The sequence below is a fragment of the Miniopterus natalensis genome, chromosome 5 (assembly GCF_054644295.1).
Source record: "Miniopterus natalensis isolate mMinNat1 chromosome 5, mMinNat1.hap1, whole genome shotgun sequence".
NCBI lineage: Eukaryota > Metazoa > Chordata > Mammalia > Chiroptera > Miniopteridae > Miniopterus > Miniopterus natalensis.
In genome coordinates, this window is record NC_142085.1 from 81,751,182 (window position 1) to 81,767,731 (window position 16,550).

Below are 16,550 nucleotides of genomic sequence, written 5' to 3' on the forward strand. Positions count from 1 at the left end.
GTTCATTTATTTATTATTTATCGCATCCCTGCTTTTTCCAGGCTGGGTGTTAAGTGCTGCAGATGCAGTGAATAGTCTGTGCTCATGGAGTTACCGCCTACACATCAGGCAGGACACAAGTTCTTTTTTTAATTTTTAAAATTTATTTTCAATTACAGTTTACACCAATATTACTTTGTATTAGTTTCAGGTATACAGCATATATTTCCAGTACCCACGTGGCCCCATACATAGTTATTACGATACTGTTGACGACATTCCCTACGCTGTGCTTCCCAATCCCTTCCCCTACTTCACCCAGCCCCTCAACCCCCTCCCCTCTGGCAACCACCAGTCTGCTCTTTGTACCTATGAGTCTGTTTCTGTTTTGTTTGTTCGTTTATGTTGTTTTTTAGATCTCACATATAAGTGAAATCATATGGTATATTGTTGGTGGGAATGCAGAGTGGTGCAGCCACTTTGGAAAACAGTATGGAGGTTTCTCAAAAAATTAAAAATGGAACTGCTTTATGACCCAGTGATCCCACTTCTGGGTATATTTCCAAAAAAAGCCAAAACACTAATTCGAAAGAATATATGCACCCCTGTAGTCACTGCAGCGTTATTTACAATAGCAGAGCTACCGAAGCAGCCCAAGTGCCCATCAATAGACTCATGGATCAAAAACGGTGGTATGTATATGCAATGGAATATTACTTGGCCATAAAAAGGAATGAAATCTTACCATCTGTGACAGCGTGGATGGACCTAGAGGGTATTAGGCTAAGTGAAATACGTCAGTCAGAGAAAGACACAGGTGTTTTAAAGGCCACTGTAAAGCGAACTCTGGAGAAGTGCGGGGACTGTGAGTCTCTGTGGGAGGGCTTGGTGGCCTTTGCTGTCCGGTCCCTCCTGTTAATACAGGTCTCAGGGGACGCCAACTGCCAGGGGCCCCCGGAGATTGAGGGGGAAGGGAGGGCTGAGCATCCTCATGGCAAAACCAGGTCACCCTCCCGCACAAGCTTGGGTTTGTTTCACAACGTGCAAGTCTCCTTATAGTTTTCTGATGATGAAAGTAAAATATGTATATTATACTAAAAGCTGACATTTCAAAAATGAATGAAGTAAAAGTTCAATATATTCCCATATACTTTTACATCTACCACCATAAATAACCACTGTAAGCAGTTTGGCATGTGTCCTTCCTGATATGTTTGTGTTTATGTAAAATATGTTTCTTTATATGTTGTCCTACATGTTTATATTGTCCTATAGTTAACTTTTTTCCCTTGAAAATTCACCACGGACACTCTTCAGGACAGTGCATGTAGACCCTCCGCATCCTTCCTAGGTGCTCATAGTTCACTGGGAACGTGCCTCATCTCCTCTGTGAATCTCTCTCCCATTAATGAATCTATCTCCCATTACGTTCTGCCATATTTTGTTGTAATAAATCTTTCAGCGATGAATATCTTTATCTCTGTGCCAAATTCTTCTTAGAAAAATATCTCGGGTCTGAAATCATGCATTTTCAATGGGCTTCTATACACAGCGAGGCCGTACGCGGTCAGTAGACACCATGCTTGGAATTTGGAGTTTTGATCTTTCCCGGGGTAGTGATGCGCCGCACGAGACTCTCCTGGTTCTGGGCAGGGAGATGATTTTGCCCAACCGTAGCTGATGCCAGTGTTCTGATCATGGTTAGGGTTGTGATGTTTCGTAGCTTAGGTGTATCGCACACAGTTTTGAATATTTTCAAGACATAAGTCGAGAAGCAGTTGTATCTTCCCTTCTGGGAACTGTGCGCCTCTGCTTCCCACGGTGGACTCAGCTGCTTCGGGTATGTTTATTGCTGAATCTGTTTGTTCCAGTTGAGTTTGTTATTGTAAGTGTGTCATGTATTTAATTAATATATAAACCAAAGAAGCATGGAAGGGGAAAGGAAGGGTTATTATAAAAAAAAGTTTAATTTCTATTTTTCTCATTCCCAACTTAAACAAAAAATTGGTAAGAACCACCTACCCCCGTCATATCAGATACAGTGGCTTCCAATGACTGATAAACTCCATCAGCCATGTGACCAAGTTTGCAAGTTACACCCTCTTATTTCCCTGGCGGTATTGTCTATGGAGAAAAACCCATAGGTGTTGGTGTGTAAATTGGGTTATCTATTCTCCCCAGAAGTACCTAAGAACCAGTGTCTTATCTAGGGCATCAGTGTCATCTGCCTTGATAGAAGTTGGTGGTTAGCCACTCTTCACCCCAGCAGGCCTTGGTAAGCTCCTGTAATGTTCGCAGATGCCATGTTTAATTACCCTCATGGGCGAGAAATAGAAAATCTGGAAATCATAACTGCTGCCCTTGAAAGTGAGAGAATGTCTGTATACAAACATCCTGTCACTTTCTCACCTAATATAATGTTAGAAGTGATTTTACAGCTCCTTCAAAATGGACAGACGCTTTATGTGTCTATTGGAGGCTCTTGATAATTATTTATTGGATGTATGGATACACAGGGAAGACATTTCTATGGGGCAGGCTGTATGGGGATCTCTGATTAAGTTGGAATGAATTAAGAATTAAGTCATACTGAATTCCTTCTACAAATATGTGTTAAGTGTCAACTGTATACCTACCAGTTGGCCGGTAACTGCTGGGGCCACAACAAGCCACAGCGGCTAGAACTGCTCTCCCGATGCTTGTGACAGAGCTAAAGACCTCAGGCATCTGGGAAACGCAGAGATGCAGTTTCCTCACCAGAGCCAGCGCTGTCTGAAATGCTCTGACCAGGTGCGCACCTGCCAGTGGACAGGATGGTGTGGGGGGAAAACTGTTCGCGTGAAATCAAGGAGTTCTCATAGCTTCAGGCTTCCTCAAGTCATTTAAGCGTCAGCTACTTACACTGTGTGGCGTTTGCCGAGGCTACAGAATCTCACTGCTGTGTTTTCTCTTCTAGGATATCAATGAGTGTATTCTCGAAAACTACCCCGAGTGCTCCAACCCCAGGCTGTTTTATATCATCCCCTACTTCTGTGGACAGCACCCCAGATGCAGGTAAAGACTAAGGGCAGAATCTCTCAGCCTCCTGGAATGCAGTTAACATGTACTGAGTCTTTGAAGATCTGAATATCCTGTAAATAAAAAAATTAACAAGTCAAGTTCTGACAGAGGCTATGGGACCACCTCACATGGCTGTGTCACTGGAGTGCTAACCAAACTTTTTTTTTGTACCTAACACACAGCTGTCGCTACAGAGCCCGAGACAGTAAGGACCAGGGGTGAGCACCAGCCTGCTCCTGCATGGTGTCTGTACCCCATCAACAGCTGGCCTGGCCTGTGTGGCATGTCTAATCAGGTCTAAACACGGAACGCTCACACCCAAAATCTGATAGTGTCTCTCTCATGAGACAGCCTTAGTGGAAAGGAAAGTACTTTCTAGCGATTGCCTTCTTTAGAGAGTGACTTACTCAGATGGTCAGGGCCCACTTCCTGCAGCAGCATCCCTGGGTACTTGCTAGGAGCCCCCTAATCACGGCCTCTGGGGGCCGGGGCAGGCCTTTGTAACCATCTCCAAGGCGATTCTGGTCTAGCTACAGTTGAAATCCGTTGTGCTGGACCAGTGTGTAGCCTGGAGAAGAAATGGCAATAACAGTGACGATACCAACCTTGCTTCATGGAGAATAAACCCTGTTGCCAGGAGCGACATCTTTCCCCGGAGAAACATTCATTAGAAGGCCACCGTGTTCCTGAAGAGACGGCGAAAGAGTCGTTTCCAAGTCGCAGCTCATTCTCTGTACTTTTTGCCAACGTGGGGATTACTGCTTAATTGTTAAGTGTGTTGCTGTTGTGTTGAGTTTACCATACACCAGAGTTTGTCCATTCCGGGACCAGAAGTGTCAGTTTTCTGCTTCATCCTAAACTTCCCAAGTCAGGAGGCCTCCCTGCCACCCTCACCCCTGTCATAAAGGCCACCTGGTTCGAGGTCAGTGCTTCAGACACTGGGACAGTGTGGAGCCAGGTGACTCACTTTCTGTCACAATGACGATATTTATTCCAGGAAACATGATTCTGACTCCCTCAAGTATCCTTTTAATGATCTGTTTCTTGGAGAGAGTACTCACGGTGTCTTATCTTGGGTCAGACTCGATGATTTTCAAAAAGTTTTCGAAATGTCACTTCGTTACACCTGGCAACAATTATTTGAGCTAGGTAAGGACTTTTATTACAGTTTTTCAAAAGAATCCTGGCTTGTCCCGTTCCCCCAGACGGTTAGTGCCAGCCAGGCCTGGAGCCCAGCTCCCAGGATCCCTGTTTTTCTCACATGCATGTTGTCTGCTCGGAGATCTGCTCTACAAATGAGATTAGTAGGCTGTTGTCCTTCTAGAATTAAAAAAAAAAAAAAAGTCTTTAAACTCTGTAAAAGAAAGATGATTCACAGGCATGACCTGACCCCTATTCTGAGTCCTACAGAAATTCTGTCAGTAAGTTTCACATTTCAAAACTTCTGTCTTTATTTCATTGGTTCTGTTTGGTCCCCTTATTAAAAAGCCATTCTAATCACCCCTTGGTTAGTGTTTGTTAGGGCCAGGATCTAATTGCCTGTGCCTGAGTCCTTCCAACAAGTAGTTAGGCCCTGAGCTGGGCGTTACACTCAGGTGAAAGGGCTGGCGGTGAGAAGGGGGGGGGGGGCAGGGGCAAGGGCAAGGGCCAGGGCGCCGTCTGGAGGGACCAGGGCAGGCTGCCGGAGGCGGCTACATCAGGGCTGCTCCTTGAAGAAACGGGGTGTAGACTCAGGCAAAACGGGGTAGGTGGGTAGAAGAGATACACTTTCAGCCTGTGGTTGCTGCGTTTCAAAACCAAATCTCTGATTTTAAAATGATTTTTATGTCCATAAAGGGAGCCTGGTGAGTGGGCCCTGGAAAGAGCAAAACTGAACGTGAATGAAAACTTCCTGCTGGTGGGGATCCTTGAAGAGTTGGAAGATGTGCTGCTGTTACTGGAAAGATTTTTACCTCATTACTTCAAGGATGTGCTCAGTATCTACAAAGACCCAGGTAACTCTGTTTGTGAGCAAGCTCTTCCCTGTTGCGAGCGTTACCTTGTGAAGCACTCGGGAAATAAAAGAGTGAGATCGTCTCTTGTTAAGGAGGGAGAGCTCCCGGGCTGGCAAGGCCAGGTTAGAGCCATGAGATACGAACACCCAGACCTCGAGCGTCAGGTCCAAACACCAGCTCACCGGGTTTGAAACGCCAATGGTTCCATTTTTCCGGCCTTTGGGACGTGAAATCGGCACCGCGTCCATCAGCCTTGTCCTCGCGTGTCGCGGGGTGAACTAGTGGGTAGCTCTGCGCGTCTGGGGCCCACTGATGGGGACAAAGGGGGGTGAAGGGGCCATCGTGCGATGAAGCCTCTCTGGCCTATTTCGTTTGACAAAAGCACCTGGGTGAACAAAATCCTGGCAAATAGAATAGATAGAGCAGCAAATTGAAAATACAATTATGATTTTATCCTGACGAATGGAGTGGTTTCCAAATAGAAGCAAGAGAGAGAACACAGCCGAGCAATTACAGAGGCTGCCCGCAGTCTCACGGCAACTAGAATTACCTTCAGAAACTCATTTGCTTCTGTCATTATTATTTTATCCCGAGAGAAAGACAAACGAGACCGTTTCTTCCCTTTTCTCCCTGACCCGCTGCCGTGCGTGTGGACTCGCTGCTCCGTTTAGTGCTTTGCTCTGTCACCCTGGGGTGGGGACGGGCCCTCACCTCCTGCGCCCCGGGCGGGCGGCCCGGTCTTCGCCCAGAGGAGCCCCGGCTCCTGTGCCACAGGTGCCCCTGCAGCCCGTGTTTCCCTGGAGGAGGAAGGCTGGCGGGGGGCTGCCCTAGTCCCCAGCTCTCTCATTGGGGTGAGCTCCCCGGACCCGGGCTCGGGACGGGACCGCGACCCACGGTGCGCCTGCGGGTGCGTCTCCTCGGCGGGCAGTGCGCTTTGAAGAACAGAAGCTAATAAACCCCAAACAGTGGGTTTGGGGACCGAGGTCTTCCTCTGCCCTTTTAACAACGGGCAATTTAAAGCGCTTAAAGAATTTAAAGAGCCCCGCTGAGACCAGTTCTTAGCTCTGTAAGACAAGATAAGCTCTGGTGTTTGTGCAAGGTGGGGTCTTATCCTGAATTAGGCTCCGGTGATGAGAAGGTTTCCGTCCTTCTTTGTTGCTTTACTTCCTTGGCTTGATCTTGTTGTATAGCGTGTGGAGTGTGTGTGTGTGTGTGTGTGTGTGTGAGATACACAGTATGAGCTAAAAGGCTGGCTGAATCCTGGAGACACATAGTTGTCAATTAAGATGAACATACTCTCGTCCCAGCATCTGGGAGGAGTATCAGTGAGCCCACGTCACACACACCACCCACCCTGGGACCTGGAACCAACGTTATCCCAGGTCCCAGGATGCCACAGCTCAGCACCCAGAAGGTCAACATCAGGGGTGTGGGCCTGAGGACTTAGATGAGGACATTTTTATCTTTGCTCTTCTTAAATATAAATAAACCACAAACAAAAAGCTTATCCCAAGAGCCCACTTAACCGCTATTGTCAGGTTTTATCATCTTGACTTCCCAACTGTTTGCTTTATTTAAATACACAGCTTCTCAGAAACTGTGGGCCTTGGTCCCATGACCTGTAGGCACGTTAATTACCACAGAACATATTCCTGAAAACTGAATTACCATGAGCTTGTTTGCCTTCAGCAGCAATCTTCCCACCTATAAATTAAAGATTTTCTCCCCTTTGAGTTTGGCATAGCAATATATTAATAGTCTGAGGTTCCCTCCAAAGAGCTAAGGGACGTGTGATACTCCCGGGGAGTGGGCTGAGAGGTGTCTATAAACCCAGGGCCAACACATTTCAGCTGTACTGACAGTTAACACAGTGAGACACATCGGTACCGCCTTCCACACCCGCCCCCAGTGCGCCTGCCCCCCCCCCCCGCTGCCCCCGCCCCCGACGACAATGAAGTGATGAAAAGGGTAGCTCACGGCACAGAGGGGGTCCTCGGGGTCCGGGCCTGAATTCAGTTCCTCAGTGGAACTGATGGTTACATATTTTGAATATCACCCCAGAATCACGCTTCAGCTGCCAGGTGTCGTATGTATAACAAATGAGCCTCTGAGCGATTCTTCAGTAACTTTCACTGTCTCCTGGTTTGTCGGGCATCTTCTTGAGAGATTTTTGTATGATGACGTTGAAGGCCAAGCAGCTCCGTGGTTGCTTTGTCCCAAGGACTCTCCACGTCCCCCAAGGCAGGGGCAGGAAGTGAACGGCCACTCCTGGCCAGCTTCGCAATATGTTTCAGCTTCTGCAAAGACTAAGCACTTGGCCACAACCAGAGACTCGGTGTCAAATCAGTTAAAAGAAGAGCCACAGAGAGGCCTCGTCGGTATGTTTTTAGTTCAAAACAACAGATTTTGGCACACTCGAATCATTGCTCTTGCCCTTTATAAAGAACTTTTATAACTGAGTAGCCTAGAGAGCAGAGAAGAAAAACTAAAAGGAAAGACATTGAGGAACCTCATGACCCTTAAATCATCGTAGTTTGCCTGCCCGTGGAGCTGGACTAAGATGCGAACACGCCACCGGCCGCTCTTCTTTGGTGCTTTTCTTGTTACTGGAAAAAAAAAGGCAGGCATGCTCTGATTTTTAGTAATTCCCTTCCAGCAACCAAAAATATTTATACGAGTCACATTGCTGAGAAAAAGCACGAAAGCAGTGACTATTTGGGGAGCTGGTGAAAACAGTAATGTCTGTCATTTAAATGTGTTGTCACTTATTTCTGATTTGAATGATATTAATTCTTTCCAATCGGTGCCGCTTGTTCCAGTAAGCCACCACTTAGAGAAGTTAACAATTTCTTCTTTGAATAACAGCTTGACTGTTTGCCCTCCCCTCTTTATTTCTTGTAGGCAGGTATGCTGACAAGTAAATTTGTTTCCTACCAAACATCATATTTAAGAAACTTCATCTTTAGAAATTTTTTATTAGTTATTTTATATTAAAGTTTGCGTTTTGCGGAGACCTAGTTAGTGTATCTGAGAGGAAGTCTGTGATAGTAAGTACTCAAGGTGAAATAAAAATGAAAGTTTTAGCGTGATGGGTAATGGAGAGGATACGCTCAGGTGTTTCTTGGCAGCCAGGGGGCAGCTGCTGATGTTGAGGCAAGTGCCTTGAGCGGGTGCTCAGTAAGCTCCACCCCACCCGGGTAGGAGTCTGAATTAGGGAGAACCAAGGCCCAAACAGCTATACTGGGTAAGAGTGACCTCAGTGATTTAGCCTATACAGTCTTATTTCTAATTGGTTAGTCTTGATTACAGTTGCTTACCTTCTGAAAATGAGAAACTGAAACCAGTGCAAAGACTTTGAGAGACTGATCCATAGTCATCCACCAAAATGTGAAAGAGGCAGAGCTCATGTTTCTGAGCCACAAGTGTTAACAAGTTCATGTATACCTTTCCTCCTGACACCTTAAAAGCTGACACCCTGTGAGCTATCGATATTTTTCTCAGTCATAATTTCCTGTGGAGCTAAAATCACAGTGGTGTTAAAGGTCAAAGTAAATAAACAAATTCAAGACAGAGTTTATGTGAATATGTGTGATAGCATCAGTCATCAGATAAATGTCCCTCATACAAACCTTTGACTTGGCAAATAACTGAGCTGTTCTAGTTCAATAGCGCCACCTAGCATCCAGACATGAAACTGTATGACCTAATATTAATCCACCTTCCTCCTTCCTGGGGACTTGAAAGCTCACGTATCCAATCCTTTAACCTTGTGTTTTAAATACTTTCCATTACTAGCATTACATTAGTATTCATTCTCAACCCATTTTCATTACAAATATAAACATCAGAGCCACAGTAGGGATTTACTAGACTTTTGTGGGCTGCCTTGAGAATCTGGTTACCAACTATTACAAAGGAAAAATGTGTGATTCCAAACAAATGACTAATTTGGACAGTTTAAGTTCATTCATAAAGTAGATGCTTTGTTTTAAAAATTATTGTTTACTTAAATATTTTATAAACAATGATGATAGAGTACAAATTGAAATATTATCTTTTAACTCAGCATGAATGATACTTAGACCTCCCATTAAGAGTATAATAGTGTACTTTCTGAATTCATTTGCTTTGCAGTATTTAAATCTGAAAACATTTTCATAGAAAATAATAGCAAATATGTAGAAGAGAAATTTTAATATAATATTCTGCAGGGAAAATACAAGTTCTCATCTATCAATAAAATGTCTGACTAAGTTAAAACAAATACTACGTGATGAAAGCTTGGCCTATGTATCATAAAGAACAGTCATTCTTTAAGGGAGGGACAGTGAGTTGGGGTTAGAAGAACCTTCTAGTCCTCTTTCTGCTATGGGTCTGCCCATATGACCCCAGGCAAGTGCAGCTTTGGGCTGATTACCTCTGAGGTCTGTATTATTATAACACTAAAGTATCACATAGAATGTTTTAAAGCTGCTCTTTCTACCTGTTGTTTTTAGCACAATTATAGTGTGCTTCCCTCCGCCCTCTGCAAACAAACAGAAGAAACAAACAACCTTGAACAGTCCCCATCGCCTTACTTAGTAATTTCCAAGTTTAGTTATGGGAACTATCGCCATCTAGAGGACACGACAGAGCCCTGGATGGAGAGTTATTCCTTCAGAATCTGTTCTCCCCTGTAACTAGTGATGTTGAAGTGATAAGACAGGGATCCTAATTCAAACTCTCTGGTCACAATGTCCAGCCCTTTCTCTGCATATCTTCTGCATTTTTGTCAAGAAGACAGGATATCATAATGATTAGAGCACAGGTTCTCAAGTCAACAGCCTAGGTTACAGCTGTTCCTCCACTCATCAACTGTATAACCAGGGGCAAGGCATAACTCCTCTAAGCCTCAGTTTCCCCACCTGCATAAAAGACCTGTGACTATGAATTTGCATGTCTTTAGGAAATGGTATTTCTGACTTATGAGAAGGAGACAACTATATTCTGGCCGACACTTTGTCCCTGAAACAATCATGGGGAATAAGTTTTCTGGAACTGTTAGCACAGTGACACTCTCAGGGACTTGAAAAAACACATCATCCTAGTCACTGTTGTTAAAAACCATCTGTTTTTATGCCTGAATCTTACCAGAAATAGCAGGGCATTAAGATTTCAACATTAAATGAACCCCACAATTGAGATGAGATTGGGTCCAGTTGCCATTAACTTGTGCTGAATATTGACTTTTTCAGACTGTTATATATCATATTATTGGTAGATGTAGGATGGGTATCCAAAGGTTTAATGGAGTTTTTATTTTAAGTAAGATCCCTAAACTCAGTTCTTTAAAAACTTTCAGTTTGTATTTTATGTGCAGAATTACACCCCTCAGAACGCTGTTAATGAATTAAGCTCTGTCCAGCAGGTGGCAGTGTCTCCTCATGTTCTCGAGGAAGTGCCTGTGGTTTCCTACTACAGAGTTTGCATCTGCAGACAGGAGTTTACATAAGGCTTGAACACACATGTACAGTTAGGCTCAATTTGGGGCCTAAAAATGGGATCCTGGCTATCAAAGGATTCCAAATACAATGGATTGCAGTTGTCCAAATTGTGTTGTATGAGAGCTAATCGGGGGGTGGGAATGGAATTCTACAATGAAATAAGTTTATGTGGGTTAAAAATATACAGTAGTCCCCCATTATCCATAGGGGATACCCTCCAAGACCCCCAGTGGGTGCCTGAAACAGTGGCTCGTACTTTACCCTATATACTATGTTTTTTTCTCTAATAGTTTCCTATGGTAAAGTTTAATTTATAAATTAAGCACAGTAAGAAATTAACAACAGTAACTAAAAATAGAACGATTATAACAATATACTTTAATGAAAGTTATGTGAATGTAGTCTCTCTCTCTCCTTATAAAAATATTTACTGTATTCACCTTTTTACTTAAAGGCAGCACTTTTTCGCTTCCCTTTGGCATATCTGAGTTGCCAGCATCACTACTCTTGTGCTTTGGGACATTAGTGAGTAAAATAAGGGTGACTTGAACGCAGTTGACCTGCTAACCCAGATGGTTACTAAGTGACTAACGGGTGAATGGTGTATAGAGAGTGGATTTCCTGGACAAAGGGATCATTCATGTCCCAGGCTGGACGGGGGAGATTTCACTGTGCTACACGGAACAGCGCAGTTTCAAACTTATGAATTCTTTAGTTCTGGAGTTTTTCATTTAATATTTTCAGACCCTGGTTGACCCTGAAACCATAGAAAGCAAGACTACAGACAAGGGCAGACTACCATATACCATCAACTCTGGTTTTTTAAAAATAATCCATCATTCTCCGACATCTGAATTAAACCCATGCTGTCTTTTACCTTTCATTTTCATTTTTATTTCCTACTTCCTAGTGCTTTTGTGCTTCAACAAAACTCAAAAATATTCTGGAACCTGACAGAGATACAGCTCTTGGTCAGGAGGAATTCATACTCTACATCCATAGACACCAATGAAGGTGTTTAAAGAACTCAGCATTTATAAAAGTGGGCCTATATTCTAGACCACTCTGTTGTTGGCTCATCTACGTTAATATTCAACAGAAAGATTTGTTTTCCAGCAGCCATGTCCTAGGCTAGAGTCTAATCATGTTGTTATTGGTGTGTGTGTGTGTGTGTGCGCGCGCGCATCCATTCATTCAAACACCTAAACTCCTTAGTATACAGCAATCACATCTGAGTGAATTGTCTTGGATCACAAACACATTAGCGGTTTCTAAATAATAATAATTTGCATAGCAATTTGCAGTTTATAAAGCACTTTCAGATGGAGGATCTCACTTGGTTCTTACTCGAATCTTCTGAAGGTGAGGAAGACAGTCTTTGTCTCATTTTCTAAACAAGGAAGCCCAGATTCCCAGAGGTCGAACAGCTAATTTGCCAAGTTACCAAGTCCTAAGTGACCACAGACACTCAAGCTTCTGTCCCCAGAATGACCACAAACACCATGAACTGTGACCTTCTCAAGAGTCTTCATAGTTAATCACTAACTCAGAAGTTATTGGGTATTAAACCCTCATGGTATATATTGCAGTAGAAGGTAAGAGCTTAAAATAAAATCTATAGATTATTTTTAATTTTTTAAAATTACAGTTTACATTCAATATTATTTTCTTTTAGCTTCAGGTGTACAGCATAGTGGTTAGATAATCATATGCTTTTCAAAGTGATCCCCCCAATATTTCAAGGACCCACCTGGCACCGTACATAGTTATTATAATATTATTGACTGCATTCCCTATGCTGGACTTTACATCCCCATGACTATTTTGTAACTACAAATTGGTGGTTCTTAATCCCTTCACCCTTTTCACCCAGCCCCCAAGCCCCTTCCCCTGTCAATCATCAGTCTGTTCTCTGTATCTATGAGTCTATTTCTTTTTTGTTTGTTCATTTCTTTTGTTCTTTAGATTCCACATATAAGTGAAATCTTATGGTATTGTCTTTCTCTGTCTGCCTTAATACCCTCTAGCATGTTACCCTCTAGGTCCATTCATGCTGTCGCAAACAGTAAGATTTCATGTGTTTTTTTTATGGCCAAGTAATATTCCACTGTATATATGTACCACTGCTTTTTTCCCACTTGCATATGGATGGGCACTTGGGTTGCTTCTAATCTTAGCTACTGTGATTAACAGTGCTGTGCATATATTCTTCCGAATTAGAGTTTTGGCTTTCTTTGGATATATACCCAGGAGTGGAATTGCTGGGTTCTAAGGCAGCTCCATTTTTAGTGTTTTGAGGAACCCCCACACTGTGTGCTACAGTGGCCGCACCCCCCTGCACCCCCATCAGCAGTGGCCGGGGGCTCCCTCTCTCCACACCTCGCCGGCTCGCGTGGGGATTGTCTTGTTCACGAGAGACCGTGAGCGCAGAAACCATCAGCGATCACCAGGACGCTGTCTTACGCCAGTGTGTGGTCATGCACACAGAAGAAAATGATTTTGAAAAGGGATCCATTTGACAGTATTTGATAACTTCCCAGTGGGGGCTGGGGAGTGGTAGGGAACAGTACTGCTAGATTTTGAAAATAGTGTCTAAAAATGAACACTGAAAGCATATAACTGTTTCAACTGTATCTGTTGATTAGTTAAAATGAACACATACTGTAAACGCTCCTTTAAATGAACTCCTAAACCCTTAGGGCTTTTTAGGGAATTCTTTCCCAAAGGGAAGTCTTTAGCCACAGACTAAGAGCTTTATCCAGCTTGCAGGAATGTCGCCTCACAAGGATTCCGCCTCTCAATGTGTTTAATTGATTTTATGAAAGCTTACGTTGCAGCGTAATAATATATATACGCTTTGACCCATTTCAACTATAATTGCTCATTTTATTGTAAATAATTACCTTGAATTATATTTTTTAATGGATTTTTCACTTGCTTATTAATTGGCTCTTCCCTTGGGGCCATCCCTCCTCCAGAAGAAAGCATCTCCGATGTCGTTATCTAAGGTTAACAGGAAAATGGGGCTTAATTTACAGACATTGATTGTCTAGTAATAACCTTCCCCAAATAGTTCTCTTCTGTGAAAGCTGATATTTAAATAGCAGGTATAATCTGAAAATACCAGAACGATTCAACAAACACATTCAGCAAATGTTAAAGTGTCCTCAATATGCCGGTCCCCGGGAAGGGCCGTGTGAAAATGAAGAAAACGGCGTCTAGCCTAGAAGCCACCTCGCACAGGGCTGGGGAACACTTCATAGCGCAGATATTTGTGCCAGACCCTGGAGGGCACTTAGGTGTTTGCAGAGTAGACGCAGAAGAGACATTGTAGGCAGTAAAAATGACATGAGTGCAAGCTGGAGGTGTGAAGGCCCAGAAGTACCTGGAGTGTGGGGGGGCTTGAGGGGTGGCCTGTCCATCCCCTGCTGGAGCTGGGTGCCCCATCCCTCACAGCCCAGTCGCCTGCTGCTAAGACAGGAAAAATATCAGCAGCCTCAGCTCCCTCTGTGGTATAACCTGGAACTGAGTCACTCCTACCACTCCCAGAACAGTGGCCAAGCCACAGTTGCCAGAGGGCCATGTGTCACCACCGCCCCCATTTCCCTGCGCTCTGCCAAGCCTGACCACCACCCAAGGATCCCACACTTCCCAACAGTGCATCGGGGAAACTGCCCGGTTCCCAGGTCCCCATGGTGGGGTTTCTCCTGCTGGCCTTTTCCCAGTCTCCTCACCTGAGACCCAGCCTGGGGCACCGTTGGCTGCAGTCGGCACTGCACTGTCCCACTGGGGATCCTGCTGCGCATCTCCAGACGCCATCCACTGCCCCACCTGACCACCTAGATTCCCCCTTTTGCCCACCAGCATGGGCTTCCCTTCTGTTCCCAGTCACTCCCTGACCCAGGCCTGAGCTGGCTGTATCCCCTGATGCTGGCTCTGGTCTTCCTTGCCTCCTTCGCTGGGAGCCCTTGGGATCACCACTCCAGAAATTTCTCCTAGCCCCCACCCCCCACCGCATGCACCCTGGGAAACGGATCTATTCTAGGTCCCAACTTCATCTTCTGGGGAACCCCGGATGCCCCCCACAGTGTGGCCAGGCATGAGGATGTACACTTATGATTCATTTCCCCCAACGAAAACCTGCTAATAATATCAGTGTGTAGAGGTGAAATTTTTCTTCTTCAGAATTTAATCACTCCTCCTTTGAGCAGTTTTTAGTTGAGCTTGACAGTAATATGCTTTGCACTGAGTAAGAGTATTACTAAGGGTGAAATTAGTCACCATGATTTTCAATTTCTGGACTTTCCTAATAAGCTCTGCAAAACTGAAATGCTTCTAATGCCTGGCCAGAGAAGATTAAAGAGAGACCTGCCCCCAGAGGGCCGTGGCTGATCTTTAGTGAAGACCCTGTGGTCCCCTTGCTCTTTCATGCCCAAGGACCCTATTTCCCGGGGATTCGTGAGGTGGTGTGGAAAAGGCAGGAGGCCGAGGATCTCAGAACTGTCTCTGTGCCCTTGGCTCACGGCCTTGCCTCTCTGACATTCTTCGCTTATAAAATGTACCCCCAGCTGGGGTGAAACACAATCCTTACCCAATTTGCATGACTCAACATTTTACCATGAAAGCTTCTATTTTTGTTCTAAATCTTTTTCAAATTAAAAATATCATTTCCTAGTCGGTATTTTTTCAGACATTTTATCAACGTGTAATGGCCTAGCTTGTCCCGTCTTGCGCACGGCCTTGGACCGTGACGGCGCTCAGCGGGGAGCCGCGGACACGCCTGTGCCCAGAGCGTGGCTGGGTTCGCGGTGCCCCGTGGGCTGCATTAAGCACCTGCATTTCTTGTGCACAAACCCACAGAGAAAGCCGGTGTGATTCCCTACGGATGAGAGTAGGAGGGTTTTGCTTGCCGAGCAGGGCTTTCCGATGCTCTGACGGGAAACCCTCGCCTCCCCAGCTCTGACCGGGGGCTTCTAGGTACTTCTGCTGCCTCGTCAGAGCCAGACACCGTGGAAGCTGTTTTTCAAAACATGTGTTCCCAGAATTTTACCTCCCTGTTTTCTGACACTAGTTTATGTATGAAAGTAATGTGTGCATATAATTAAAAATCAAATAGTACTAAAAGACATCTAATGAAAAGCAGCAGTTTCCCCTCCAGCCCTCCCCGCGGCGAGGCCTGGTTTTGCAGAAGCAAATGCCCAGCTCAGTGAGCGGTTTCCTCTGATAACCGCCGCACTATTTATAACTGGTGTGCACAGGCTGTTGGTTCTCGATTTATTTATTTGAGACATTGTTTTTAGTTCTCTTAGTCCATCACCCTGACCTCTGCTTCCTCCCCCAGTCTTCCTAATATGGCTATAACCACCACAGCCCCTGTTTATATGACTGTGACTATATACATTTGTTTGTCTCTGATCCAAGCAGCACGCTGTCATTTTGTTTCATTTATTGCATAACTTGTTGGTGTTTTTCTGGAATTAATTATTGCCTTGGGTTTTTTTCATTTGCTTGGATTTATTTATACCCATCAAAATTTTCACATGTATCATTAGATCTGTTGTATCTATATTACTTTGGATATTTTTTTTCAATATTATTATCAGATAAGTATATCCATTCCATTGCCCCTGCCTCCCAGGACCACTACTCCCCTCCTCCACCCAGAGCTCCACCTTCCCACTTCAATCTGGCTGATCACTCAGAGGCTCTCTGCACAGCTGTCCTTTGGCAGCTCCCCTTTGCCACATTTCTGTGTTGGATCCCTGGTCTCTTAAATCCCATGAATCCTGTTTCTTGATTTATTAACTCATTGTATCCCAAGATATTCCCAAATCACTTCATCAGAGGCGCATGGGAAGTAGTAAATTCTCTGGGTCACTGAATGTTTGAAGAGCTCAGTAGTCTCCTCTCTCGTCAGGTGGCCAGTTGGGCTGGGTATGGATTTCTTCACTCACACGTTCCACTTTTGGCTTCTTTTTCTCTGGCTTTCTCATTTCCTCTCTTTCTCCTGGCGTCTTCCCTTTATTCCTTTTAT

At 44.5% G+C, this 16,550-nt stretch overlaps 1 protein-coding gene across 3 annotated transcripts in view; it reads left to right on the plus strand.

The window, feature by feature from the left end:
* Nucleotides 1-16,550, plus strand: part of UST (uronyl 2-sulfotransferase) — a 237,259-nt gene that overhangs the window by 190,737 nt on the left and 29,972 nt on the right. For all 3 annotated transcript variants that reach the window (XM_016223922.2, XM_016223923.2, XM_016223924.2), the window contains 2 exons: nucleotides 2,936-3,033; nucleotides 4,876-5,033. In XM_016223922.2, the coding sequence (XP_016079408.2) occupies nucleotides 2,936-3,033; nucleotides 4,876-5,033 (256 nt within the window). The remainder of the gene's footprint in view (nucleotides 1-2,935; nucleotides 3,034-4,875; nucleotides 5,034-16,550) is intronic.